Here is a 14,785-nt window from a genome sequence, read left to right on the forward strand (position 1 = left end):
ACCGAATTGTTTATAACTAGATTGTTATGCCTACAAAATTGTAAAAGTCTGTATCCATTATTGTTTTCTTTTCCTACACCAAATTTACCTAGGCTACGATACCATCTATCCCTATTTCTACCGACATTGGCGTTAAAATCTCCAAGTAATAACATCATATTTCTACCTGGGAGTCTGTCTATTTGCTCCTGTAACTGTAAGTAAAATTCATCTGAGTCACTAGTATCTCCGTCAGTCGGTTCTACAGGGCCGTATACTACTATAACTGATACCCTGAACTTTTTAGTCATAAAATGAGCACTTAGTATTCTATTATTAATACCTTCCCAGCCTAAACAAGACTTAGCAGCTTCCTTATTCATCATGAGTCTTACTCCCTGTCTATGTACCCCATCTTTCCTGCCTGAGTAAACAAATTCTATATCACCTAATTTCACGCTTCCTATCCCTGGGATATGAGTTTCTGAAACTCCTAATAAATCCAGTTCGAATCGTCTGAATTCGTCAGTCAAAATGTCGATAGTCATATTTTAACGTCGTAACATTCCAAGTTCCAATTTTTATGTTCTTTAAATCATTGAAATTATATTCGCCTCAGGAAAAGCAATGATCCCAGATACCAGTGCAGGACGGGAATCACATATCTTCTCAAGTCTACACCGATACACCGATAGAAAACAAATTACCTGCTTTCTCATCTTGTCCCATTATGGTGACCTACTCTGTTACGAGTAGTAAAAGCTTAGAAAAAGACAGAGTAAAGTAACCAGCTTTCTAATAGTGTGCTACTATACTTGCAGAAACCCGTAGGTATGAGTAGGCAAAGTTTTGTCCAACAATAAAAAAAGTAATGCGTTTTCTTTTGTTTTGAGATTAGGCATACGGATTGCTATAGCCGTGAGCATGTCAAATTCATGCTTTATGTCCTAATTCATAGCATGTAAAATTCATGCTATGTATGCCCAAAAGAAAGAAATGCTTTCTTACTGTGTGGTGTAACAGATGTGAATTTCAGCAGCTCTGAGCAAGTTAAATTCTCCTCAAGAGACAATAAAATTGAGCAGCTATATTACAATGTTGCATACTAGTGGCATTCTAGCTTTAGTGACAGGGACTCTACAAGTAGTGGGCAGCAATTTAGTTACCGCGGGATTTGTTGCCACAATATCAGTACGGCAAGTAAAGTAGCAAAAGCATATAATTATAGCTCTCGGAGGATTAACAAAAGATGCAAGAATTTGTTATAGAAATAACAAATAAATATACAATTGTTATCTGGAAATCTACTAAGTCTGATTAAGATGACAATTTCTGCATTAGCGTCATTAAAATATTTGTCTCAATACAAAGCTTCATACAATTTAAAATCTAATTTACTAATTTACTAAATTAATAAAATATAAATTACCGAGCATGATATTAGCACGATAAACAAAGGAACAAATCTCTTGTCATTATTTTCTCGGTGATTCTTAGTACATAATGAAGTCCTAACACAAACTCTAGTGAAAGTAGCACATAACTTTACTTTACTTTTTACTTTCGGCGGGAACCAGACGATGAACTGTCCTGCCCGGCACCAAAGGATCTTGGGATGACTTCGACAACTAATTGGACCTGTCGGCTGCAGCATCTCTGGTGATCTTCAGCCAGTCTTTGTTCCATCTCCGACCGTGTCTCCTGAATCCTCCCCACGGTTCCAGGTCCTCCTTGAAGTTTTGCCACAGGTTCTTCTTTTGTCCTCCTGATTTCGTTTCCAGGAGGGGGGTGGTTCACAGACAAGGCCTTCTTGACACATCATGGCTTCGGGACGATGCAATGTGGGGCCGAGAAGCTTCAGGTGACGTTATTAAATGATAAGCGATAGCTCTTCTGATTGGCCACAGCGACTCCTTACTTCACTATTGTAAATCCTGTCCCATCTCTTAATGCGGAGGATGTAACGAAGGCAGCGGTGGTCGAACACGTCCAAAGTTCTCGCATCTTCAGTCTTGATCGGCCATGTCTCGCAAGCATACAGAAGTACTGCTCGAACAGTTCCACCATAGATTCTGACTTTTGTTTTGGTTGAGATCTCCCGTCTGGTCCATAATGTTTTTTTCAGACTAGTAAACACTCCCCAAGCTTTTGCTATGCGGGCAGAGATATCCGTTTCAGCTCCGCCATCTGGTGTTATGATAGAGCCAAGATACTTGAATTCCTCAACGCTTTCTATTGGCTCACCGTCGAGGGTAACTTGGCAAGGAGCAGGTTGGTTGAGAGCCAATACTTTAGTCTTTGCGCCACAGATTACTAGTTTGATGTGCTTTGAGACCTCAGAGGTAATATTAATCACGTCTTGTAGACTGGCGGCGGTAGTTTCCATCTCAGCAACGTCGTCTTCGAAGTCCACATCTGTCAGGGCCTGGAGGAAACCAGCTATTTGTCTGAAGACTATTCCGCTGTGGTTTCTCATTGCATTATACATGATCCAGTCTATCGCATAGTTGAATAATATAGGCGAAAGGGGGCATCCCTGCTTTACCCCAAACTCCACTGGAAACTTAGGGGTGTCATTGCCGGAAACACGGACGCAAGTCTCAGTGTCCTTATACGCACTTCGGAGTATCTCAATGATCTCCTGTGGCGCCCAGTCTTCAGCCATAATTCTCCATAGCTCCTCTCTGATGAGAGAGTCGAAGGCAGCTGCAAAGTCAATAAAGACGATGAGAAGGGGTAGATGAAACCTGCTGTACTGCTGAAGAATGAGGCGAATCATCAATAAATGTTCTTGACAGCCTCTGCTTGGTCTGAAGCCTGCTTGTTCAGGATGGGTTAACTTGTCACGTGCGTCTTTGAATCGATTCAAAAGAATGACGCAGAAGATCTTCATGGCATGGTCGATCAGGGAGATACCTCTATAGTTTCCGCAAATGGCCTTATCTTCTTTTTTGTATAGTGGAACGAGGACTGATACTTTCCAGTCTTTTGGGAAGGTCTTCGTCGTCCACACGTGGACAAACAGGTCGGTTAGGCGGCATAGTAGAGTTGGTGAGGCCTTGAATATTTCAGAAGGGATCCCATCCTCTCCAGGAGTTTGATTGTTTTTCATGCACTTCAGTGCTTTTTGTACGTCCGCACTACTTGGCAGATCGAGGTTTATTGCGTAGGGCTCTCTAGCAGCACTCAAGAAGGCAGGTAGATCGCACGGGGGTTTGACAGGGTTCAGTAGCTCAGAAAAATGCTCTCGCCAGCGTTCCATGCGTCCTTCTTCTGTTCGGATGAGTTCTCCGGACTTATCTTTCAGTGTGTCAGTCAGCACAGGAGTTTTTCCAGTCGCTTCTTTCAGTAGTTTGAACATTTTCCTGCTGTTGTGGCTCCTGGACGCTTGTTCCAACTCATTCGCCAGATCTGACCAGTACTGTTCTCTGTCCCGTTTCAGTGACTGTTTAACCGCTTTGCGGGCTACTTTTAAGGGTTCTTTTGCACCTCCCACGAGGGGTCGCTTCTTCTCAACTAGTTCTTTGGTGTGGTCAGAGATCCAGGCTCGCTGTTTTCGTTTTGTGTGGCCAAGCACCTCCTCAGCTACGTCCTGTGTCGCAATTTTTATCTGCGCCCATTCTTCATCGACGAGTGAGAGACGATTCAAGGCATCGAACCGGTTGCTTAGCTTTAACTCGAAGTCGGCTTTGATTTCCGGGCATCTTAGTTTCGAAACATCGAAGCGCTTCCCTGCCTTCTGTCGCTTCTGTCTACTAAGGTGGTGACGGACTTTGCAAGTGAGGAGATAGTGGTCGGATCCATTTAAAGATCCTGTGTCTGCTCCTCTGTATACCCGGGCATCTGTGCAGGAGCTCCTCCATCTTCTGCTGACTAAGATGTGGTCGATCTGGGCTGTTGTTACGCCGTCGTCGACCTGTTGTATCTGGCTAGCTGTAAGAGCCTTTCTCCATTGATGCATCTGTTACCAACGGTGTGGCGGCCAATAGCTGCTGCTGTTTCGGGGTCTACTCTGCCAAGCCGGCCGTTCCAGTCTCCAGCTACAAAGAGTATGTCACGCCTTGGTGTCCTGTCGATGATTCTTTGTAGGTCATAATAAAAGGCATCTTTGACCGCGTCACTACTGTCCCTTATCGGAGCGTACACGGCGATTATGGTTATGTGGCTAATGTGGCCTCTCAGTCTGATCATGGCGATCCTTGGTGACACTGGCTCCCAAGAGGTGACGCATGATGCAGTAGGACCGTCTATTAGGAACCCAACTCCTTGCAGGCCGGAACCATCATTGGGACCCGAGTTGTAGAACTGGAATGAGTCAGATTCGGAAACGGTCAACTTTTTGGACAGAACATCATTAAGTCTCGTTTCTGACAGACAACAAACGTTGATTTTATACTTCTGCAGCTCCCTTGCAAGGAGTAGTTGCGTGGATTCCAGCTTGCAGCTGCGAACATTCCACGTGCTCATATTAGAATGTATTCTTGATCTGGCGGCTTGCATACTTTTTAGGCCAAGCACCACCCTGACCTGGTCCATGTCGACTACCATAAACACCGAAGTAGTAGTTTCTTATTGCATTCGATCTTGCGTATATATAGGTGTTTCATGGGATTTAACTTAACCAAAGGCTCCCCAGACCCTTGGCGCCCTGTTGCGTTAGCCATTCTATTTGTCGGGCTAGGCGACCAATAGAATGTTACTCCACTCCACCGCTGTGAGGCGCAACTTAGGGCTCTCCTCCCGGCTCGCTTGGGATGGGGGCGTGACTCTTCGCTCCGAGGCCCCAACCAGAGCTCGGGAGCACTCGAGCTTATCAGGCCCTGATTCCCACCTTGAAGGTCGGGAGGTTGGAGTGGGAAGTAGCACATAAGTATATAAAGTACTGTAAAGTGTCCAATTACAAAAGTACTAAAACTCGTACTCTTGCTCATGTATTATTTCGAAGAATTATCAAGGGTCTGGATACACCAGCAGCTAGGTCCCTGCATAATTACATGAATTTCAAACGGGATCACACAAGTATTGACAAATGCCCATGCTGAACATAAGGGGTACGCGTATTCCGTGTGACTGAAATTTACCTACAAGATATTCTTGGAAATATTATGGTGTAAAAGTTAGTTTTCTCTGTTTTTAGGGAGTACGTATATAGCATCGGAGTGTGCGTAAACTGTCAATCTTGTTCTGTGTTTCTTGTTCTCAATTTAGCCTAGCTACACAGTAAAAACCCAGATAAATAGGGGTTGAACTTGTAGGGTCTAGTTTCTGGTGTAGAACTCAAACATACTGATGATTTTATATTTACAGAAACCCAAGTGAATCACCTCACCTTGATCTCTTCCAGACAGATCATCCAAGTTTTTTATAGACATAATAAGCGATTTTTATTAGCTTTGTCAACTTTAAAATTTAATTATATTCTCTTAATAAGGCAATGTTTATTTTATATCTTTTTTTAGGTTTGCCCAGTGCTGCAGGGCCTAAGGTTATGAAAGTGGCTCCATTGAAGAATGTTTTCTCCGTCATGTAATTAATAGATAACATAGCAAGCAAATTGTGAAAATGGAATAACTCAAGTGTTTCAATTCAAGACCACACTGTAATTGCTCTATTACATTTCTGTTGTTTATTAATACAAACTTCCAACAACTTAGGGTAAAGACAAATAGCCCCCAGCTATGGAATAGTATGCTAATGTCTTCTAACTTTTTTAAATGCTTAAGAAGAAAACAAACCTTTACCTATTTGAACCGCCAGACTTTGAAAAATGATCTGTTATAATTTTCATTTTCTATAAAAAAAAGCTGAAAACTAACAAATTGCTAAGGTTAATGGAGCAGCTGATTTGTCTGAAATAAAATAAAACTACTAAATAAAATAAAACTAGTTTTATTTTATTTCGTATATAAACTATTGTTTTTAATTGTTTTAGTTTAGTTTTACTACTGATGACGGTCACTGCACATGTGACAGAAATATCTGGTATTTTTTGGAATTTCTATCACTGTTCGTGAAACACTGTCTATTAAAAGAACTCTATCCCTATTTGAACTTTTATATATCGTCATGGAAAGGCAGTGTGGTCTCCGAAATTATTTAAGCTACAATGGTTGACATTCCACGTTCTGTAACACGTATTTTGAACATACTACTTTTTATTGTTTGATTATTGTTTGTTTGATTATTTGTTTGATTTTTTTCTTATTTTTTGATTATCTCTTCATCAATAAAGTAGTAGGTCACGTTTTCACAGAGCAATAGCCAGAGCCAGAGTGAGCAATAGCCAGAGCCAGAGCAATAGCCAGATGCTTCCAATAGCCAGAGCAAACATTTCTACGTATTGCCTTGATTTACATTTTTGTACAAAAAAGAGAAGATAAAAAAGAGTGATGAAACAAATGTAGACACAAAAAAAGTTCCTAGACCAGTGGTCCTGATCATGGAAATTGGCTACAGGAATGATTTGAATAATTGTTATGTGGGTGTTTTTACTCTATTATATTTGTTAATTTATATTAATATAATTTTGTTTGAAGTATATCTTATATTTTTGTAATTTCCTTTTATAGTTATTCAAACATCTTACTGTCTTCATTCATAAGAATCCCCGGACCCCTTGGTTTAGTAGTTACCAAATACTTGACTCGCAATGCCAAACGACAAATTTGGTATTGCTCCCACTGGCATTGCAAAGCCAAACGACACATTTATTTGCTGCCATTTCACCTACAAATTTACCATTTTATCTACACCCATTTTCCCCATTTTACCATTTTACCTACACCCATTTTACCTATTTTACCATTTTACCTACAAATGTCGTTTGCAATGCCAAATGACAAATTTATTTGCTTCCATTTTACCTACAAAAAGAATACATGTTTATTCGAAACTTTCAGGTCTTAACTGCTAAGAAGGAAGAAGCGAATGTGAAAAAAGCAGAAACAAGTCAAAAGGAAAAAGAGCTAGAGATAAGTCAAGAAAAAATGAAGAAAGCCAAACAAAGAAGAAATAAAACCATAGCAGAACTTGACGAAGCAAAACTTAAACTTCAAGAACAAAATAACATGTTAATGCAGCTCGGAAATGAGGTAAGCTTCTGTTTACTTCATACACATGTAGGGACTTATGCATGGTGATGAGAATTTTGATGGGTTATAGTCCCTCTTGGAGTGTTATATCTTTATGGTTTCATAGATATTTCTTCTATATTTTGCCTGTCTATGAGATTTTTCCTGCCCTCTCTCTTCCAGTAAAATCCTACGTGTCTGTATGTGTAAATGAGGAATTTAAATGGACTAATCCAATACTCCCACTAAACGTATTCCGTGTAGGCAGGGACAAATCTCCAGCATTTTTATTCAGGGGGCAAGAGGAGTCCATATCCGGATGGTCAAGGGGCATGGGATATATAATAATTTTTTCTCCACATTATTGGGAGGCATCTGCCCATTGCCCCCCAAACGACGCCCCTGCATGTAGTGTTTTTTCTTTGCTTGTAAATATCTCTTTTAGAATCCATATCTTCAGGCTTATTGGATAGGTCATTTTTTGCCCTTTCATTGCTCCTTCATACCTTGGCATTGCTGATTTGTCTGACAATATTTTTGTCGAACACAGCACAAACAATTGAGCAGTACAGCTTCTTATGATATGGCGTTAGTTTTGGCAGGCTCATGCGTAGGAGTTATTCTTGAAAAGAATTTATTTTGGAAGGGCTTATTTTTTGAATTTTGCTTTAAAAAACCAATTTTATTTGATTATTTGGGTAAGCAGTGTCTACATATTATGAAAACTTTGATTTTTTTTTAGGAAGGGCAAGACAGGCTTCTAAGCCCCCATTGCGTATGTTTCAGATTTTAGAGGATCTTCATTTTAAAGTTAATTTTCTTTTTACGTCAATCATCAACAGAAGGACAAGTCATGTAATTGGTATGAAAATTCTGGTACTATTAAAATCCTATTAGCTTAACCAGAAACATATAATCAAGAACGTTTTAAGGGTGACTTAAAAACTGCCTTACGCCATTTTAATTGATTAAGGGGTCCTAATAGGGACGGGACTTGGGACTATGATACTAGAACCTATATATCTTAGAGGTATGAAATAAAATCCCAGTAGATGCAACCCAGGAAAGAGATTTCATAAGTTGTTCAAAAAGAAATTAAATATGGAAAGGAATTATTGCTAAGGCTTGTGGAATATTATCGCTGATCATACCATGAAAGATAAATGACAAGGGTAGTTATAGTAAATCCTACGATTAGATAAAAAGATTTAGACGTAAGCTTATCTTGGATCTGTAAAACTTTCCCTCTGTTTTCTTAGAAATAAATCTTCTATTTAATTAAAATTCAAGCTTAAAATCAACACTTTGTATCAAAGAGCCGGACCGAAGGATTTTACTGAAGGTTTAAAAGACTGATCATTCTTTTCTTCAGTTTACTGAAGTAATTCACATTTCATATTGCCAACAAAAGGACATAAGACTTTAAATTTTGGTTCTTTAAATTTTGGGGTACGGGTTATCTTAAAAATGTTCAGTGCTTTGCAGCAGAAAATTACGAAGTCAGCCGTTCAAAAGAGTACTTCTACTTCCTCTACAAAGTACTTTAAAGTTTAAACATGAAAATCATGATTTCTTTTAATTTGGCATCATAATTAACAATATTCCTTTCGCTTCTAAAAAATCTTGCAGTGAGAGGATGGTAATAGAGCATCTTCCAGAGTTTAGCAACGATAATGTTGCAGTAAAGAGCAAAATCTATCAAATGGTAAACAAAAGTTTAGGCTTAAATTTGTAAATCAAAACAAACTATGTGTATGAAGATGGACAGAAGAACGGATCATCATGGTTGTAGAATTACTTTAAAGAGTGGGGTTGGTAAAAATGGTCGCACAAAAGCAAGATAAGGTATAATTTTTAACAAAAAGTAAGACTTTTAATAGCAGAGCCGTTATTGACTTCGCAGTTCGTTCTTTCCTAGTAACTTTCTTCCCTAAGACACCATCAGCAACTTCACAAAGTATTTTTCAAAAATTATTCCATCTGAACTTGACGATTAAAATCCCTAATAAAAATAGCATATCTTACCTGGAATCCCGTTTATTTGATCCTGCAGCTGTAAGTAAACTTCATCTGAGTCACCAGTGTGTCCATCTATCCATTCTACGGGGCACATACCACTATGACTAATACTCTGCACATCGCGAGCCCTACTTTCTGCCTACGGAAACCTTCCCTCCTGCCTAAGTAGAAAAGTCCTATATCACCTAATTTCATGTATTCTGCCCCTGTGATATGAAATTTCAGAACTCCTAATAAATCTAGTTTGAAGCGTCTGAATTCGTTAGTCGAACATTGGTACGATAGTTTTGCTTTAACTTTGTAACATTTCAAGTTCCAATTTTCATATTCTTTAAATCATTGAAATTGTTCTGGCATCAGGAAAAGCAATAGTACCAGAACTAGTGCAGGGTGGGGACTAACACATCTTCTCAAGTCTATACGAAGCGGTTAAGCCGGGGAAGAACCGAAGAGGACGAGGTCTCTGGGACCCCCAGTATGAATAGAGGCATTTTGCAATCTTGGACCAATCTTGATTACAACATCGAATTCCACAACTGGCGATGGTCTTCCACCAACAAGAGTCGAAGTCTTGCACAGACAATCTCAAACTTATTAGATCCTAATTATTATATATTTTAACTACAAATATCATGTTTAAAGGGGGAAAATACGTACATATATATATATATATATATATATATATATATATATATATATATATATATATATATATATATATATATATATATATATATATATATATATATATATATATATATATATATATATATATATATATATATATATATATATATATATATATATATATATATATATATATATATATATATATATATATATATATATATATATATATATATATATATATATATATATATATATATATATATATATATATATATATATATATATATATATATATATATATATATATATGTATGTATATATATATATATTCATTCATAAAATCTTTTTTCTCAGCCTTATATTATAAATGAGGCGTGCCTGAATCAACTACCTGTAGTTAGAGTCGAAATCTTGACAATAAAACGATCAATAAAATATAGAATTTCAAAACTTACCCTAAGGATTTTAGTTATGGGTTTACCCACAAAATCATACTCTCGGGGCTCAGATTTTTTGCGTCGGTGTGTTTTATTTTTGGATGTCAATATATTGATGAACGTACAATTTATGGAAAAACTAGATTCATTTTTTTTAACCAGTCAATACTACTGGAATTAGAAATAATTCAAATTTTCACATCAAACTTAATTTAGATTGCTACGTTATCCTTCGCGCTGTAATAATGATGCATATTGTGTATATATTTAAGCAAATGCGTCAAAGAATGTATTTCTTTAAATTATAAAACAGTTCGTGGTAACGAACTGTAAGTAAAGAGTGACTCGGTTCAATGGTAACCAAAACTCTAAAAAACTGAATTTTGATATCAATAGAGAGATTAAAAGAATTGGCCTTTTATGCTGAATCTAAGTATATAAGATTCATTAAGTTTAATGGTACCCATCAAAGGCTATGAGCCTGAGAAAATTTGCCTGATTTTCGAAAAAGGGGTAAACACCCCCGCACAGTCAAAGAATGTGAATGAAAACTACAACGTCAGATTCAGCGTATCAGAGAAATCTACTGTAGAAGTTTCAGGCTCCTATCAACAAAATGTGAAATTTTGTATTTTTTACCAGACGAAAGGTGAAGGATGTGTATTTATCGGTTGCTGTTTTTTTCCCAGGAGTGATCGTATCAAATTAATGGTTCTAGAAGATTGGGAGAGGGCGTATCTGAAGAGTGTCCTTTTTAATTGACCAAAAAGGCTGGAGGGCAACTACCCCCCGCCCCCCAAATCAATTTTCCCCAAAATCATCGGATCTAAATTTTGAGATAACCATTTTGTTCAGCATAAGTGAAAAATCCAATAACTGTGCCTTTGGGGTAGCGAAACCCAGCCCCACCAACAGCCCGTGGGGAAAGGGCTGTAAGTTGTGAAATTGGCCCATTTTTTGCGTATAGTATTTGTTATTGGGAATAATACAAGCGTTTTTCAAGGGAAATTTTTGGATTGGGATGGGATTTCATGGGCTGAATTTTCTCTGGGGAGGAAAATCTCCGGTGTATATTTTTAGCGGATTTGTATTTCCGGGAAAATTTTCTACGGCAGTGGTGATTTCTGGAGTTATTAGAAAAACGAATAGAAATTTAAGTTTTTTTCAAATGAAAGTGTACTAAGGAGAATTTTTTCAGGCTGAATCACCTGCGACAGAATTTACAGGGGGGGGGATATTCAGCGGGGATAAAATTGTCCGGAGAGATTTTTACGGGAGGAGGGGTGTATTTTATGTGGGATAAATTTTCCACGGAGGAGTTTCCCGTGAGGGGAGGAAATTTTTCATGGAGAGTGAGCCAGGTTTCCCAGCATTATTTGAAATTAAATAAAAAACAAAAACCTGTTTATTCATTTACTAAACTAAAGTAAAGAATCTGCTTTTCCACGATGCCAATAGTGCGTGTGTCTAATAATTTATGTTGTTTCGAGGGTCTATCCACTTTCAAAACTTTTTACACCACATGGCTCGTGTAACTTTTGATGAAATTATGGCAAGTGTGGGTCTAGAAGGTTTGCCATGATGGATGTGGGTCAATGCGTGACGAGGAGTGCACATTATGAGGTCAAAAAGGTGTCTCTCTAAGATGTACAGCAGGCGTCGGAGAACGGCACCTCTCAGTGCTACTAAACTGTATTAAGTAATATTTTATTTTTATTTTTAGAAAAAATTAAATGCAAACAAGATAGATATTGTCAAAAATGAAATTAAGAGCCTTGATGCAGAGAAAGTTCAAACTGGAAATAATATTAAGCAAATCCAAAGCAAAATACAGTTGGCTTTGTTAAAAGAAGAATCTCTAAAAGAATCAATCAAGAACATCGAAGAACACGGTCGCAGCACTGAAGAAAAGGTCAAAGATGTTCAAAAACTTGTAAAGGTGAGTGCTTTAATAATACCGTTGTGTTCAACCATGTAATAAGTAATTTAAAGAATTCCTCGTACCATTTCGCGTAGACACATTGACACCGGCATGTAAAAATAAACTAACACATTCTTACTGCAACAAAACTTGAGTTTTTCACAAACCTCAAAATAGTTTTTTTTACTTTTGGCCGATCAAAGGCAAAAATAGTCTCCAGGTGTTTCTAAATATTGTATCTCCCATTGACGTTGAAAGAGTCCCTGTTGCACAAGAAACCTAAAGAATTTCGCATTTTATGCACTTCATCTCAAAGATGAAGTGTGATGCATGTTCAAATGCATGCACTATATTTCAGTGCATAGAGAAAAGGATCCCCGATATTACTTGACCAAAAAAATAGTTACTATAGGTTAAAATAAAGTTTTTCGGAAGATTGTTTTATTTGTTTATTTTAAAATAAGTGGATGAAAATATTAGGAAAATAAAAATAAAAGAATTTTAATAACAATAGATACATACATCAAAAGAATTGAATTTTATTGCTAATTCCAAATAATATTATAATATTATAATAATATGATAATAATACAGAATTTACTAAGTTTAATGCTACCCATGAAAAGCTACGAACCTGAGAAAATTTGTGTCATTTTGAAAATGGGGCAAAACACCACCAAAACGTCAAGGAATCTTAATGAAAATTATATCATCAGATTCAGCATATCAGAGAACCCTACTGTAGAGGTTTCAAGCTCCCATCTATAGCAAAACTGAAGAAGCGACTGGCGTTCTCACTGAGTTTACACGCAATTGTGTATAAAAATATTTCTGTAGTGCTCAATCGCAGTACTATTGATTGTATATATAGATATTAGTTTGTTTTTTATTTCTTCTTTTATTGATTTTACTTTTAGATTTATTCGACATTCGGTTCTATAGATTGTTTAAATTTTATTTTTGTTCTTCGTTTACGTTTATCGTTGAAGACGCTTTGTTTTATACAGGCAAAATATCCGCTTCGTTTTAGCTTTTCTTTTCCTTCTACTGGCCCACGTCCCAGGTCTTTCCTCATCTTGAGATTTTCTTCTCTCTTTGTTTTCTTTTTACTGGTCTTACTTTTTTTTTGCAAAATCAATTTTACATATGGAAAAGATCTGGGAAAATTGTCCAGGGAAATTTTCAAAGGGGATTGGATTTTCCTGTTGGGAAGCTTGGATTTTCCGTGGGACATATTCTTCAAGGGGAATATTTCCATAGAAGAAAATTTTTATTGGGTTAATTTCAGGAATATTTTCTACGGAGGGGAAATCTTTGCATGATTTGATAAAGATTTAGGAATTAAATGAAAAACAAGTCTTTTTCTTCAAATTAAGGTAGGCTAAGGAGAATTTTTCGGGTTGAATTGTCCGCAAGAAGTTTTCTGGGGAAATTTTCAGTGAAGATAGAATTGTCTTGGAGGAGGGGGATTTCTAGCATGAGGAACTTTTTATCAAGGAAGTTTCGTGAGGGGGAATTTTGCATGGAAGGGGACATGAGTTTCCCTGTATTATTTGAACAACGATAAGAAACTAAATAAAAAAAGTGTTTTTCAACTGAAAGTAAGGAGTACCATTAAAAATTAATACTAACAGAAATTATCAGGTGTATGAGGATCGATACACCTTCCTCAATAGCTTGTTTTTACTTTAAATTTATACTTTTTTGCTCAATTCTTTAAGAACGACTCCTAAAACACAAGAGCGGTTTTATAAGAATAACAAGCTTTTTTAAAATTAATTATAAAAAACATTCCGAAAAATAAGTTTTTCAAAGAAAAGTAAAGGCCATTTTAAACTTAAGCTTAGGAGATACAAATACCTTTTAAAATTCAAACTCAAAACGACCAGAAATTAGTATTAAAGAATAGATGAAACCAAAAATGAACAGAAATTAAATAAACAATCATAGCAAAAAACACGCAGTAGGTTTTAGGCTTCTGCAGGGAGGCGATACCCAAACTCTTGTTTGTAGTTATTTTTATTCGATCCAAACTGGATTTCTATATTCTTTTTAAGTTTCACTCGTTTTAAGATTTATTTATTCATTTACAATAATATATATTGCATGTTTGTTCGCATTGATTGTTTATTTAATTTCTGTTCGTTTTAAGTTTTATTTATACTTTAAAATATACATTACTCGCTTTAAGATCTATTTATTCATTTATATTATTAATTGTTGTATGTTATTTGCTATGATTGTTTATTTAGTTTCTGTTCGTTTTGGGTTTCATTTATTCTTTAATAGTAATTTCTGGTCGTTTTGATTTTGAATTTTAACAGATATTTTTATCTCCTGAGCTTAAGTTTAAAATTGTCTTTACTTTTCTTTGAAAAACTTATTTTTTGGAAAGTTTTTTTTAAATAAATTTTTGTTCGTTTTTGATTGCAAAAAGTTTCAAGTTTTTATGGCATGGGGGGGGGGTACTTACTGGCCGATTATTCTTGACTTTAAAAAACAGATCTAGAACTTTCAATTTAAATCGAATGAGGCTTTTTTCAAAGTCTATACGATTACCTCTTTGATAAAAACCATATATATGAACAATAGACAGCTTGCATAACTTGTGGACAGCGATTGACAACAATGAATGGATTGAAAAAATAGGTCCAATAAGGGGGTTTAGACCATTTCACTTGCTGACAGAAAGGGATCACGACTGTTTGGAAATGACCTTAATAGGATTT

General features: G+C 36.6%; 1 protein-coding gene across 1 annotated transcript; it reads right to left on the reverse strand.

Moving 5' to 3' along the window:
* Positions 1 to 3,879: 3,879 nt before the first annotated feature.
* LOC148945528 (protein CFDP2-like) lies at positions 3,880 to 4,515 on the reverse strand. Its single transcript, XM_089099071.1, has one exon. It carries the CDS (start codon positions 4,513 to 4,515, stop codon positions 3,880 to 3,882), a length of 636 nt encoding a protein of 211 aa, XP_088955197.1.
* Between the last annotated feature and the right edge of the window lie 10,270 nt (positions 4,516 to 14,785).

The sequence above is a fragment of the Artemia sp. Qi Xiang Cuo genome, chromosome 13, assembly GCF_049724085.1.
Source record: "Artemia sp. Qi Xiang Cuo chromosome 13, ASM4972408v1, whole genome shotgun sequence".
NCBI classification, from domain to species: Eukaryota; Metazoa; Arthropoda; class Branchiopoda; order Anostraca; family Artemiidae; genus Artemia; species Artemia sp. Qi Xiang Cuo.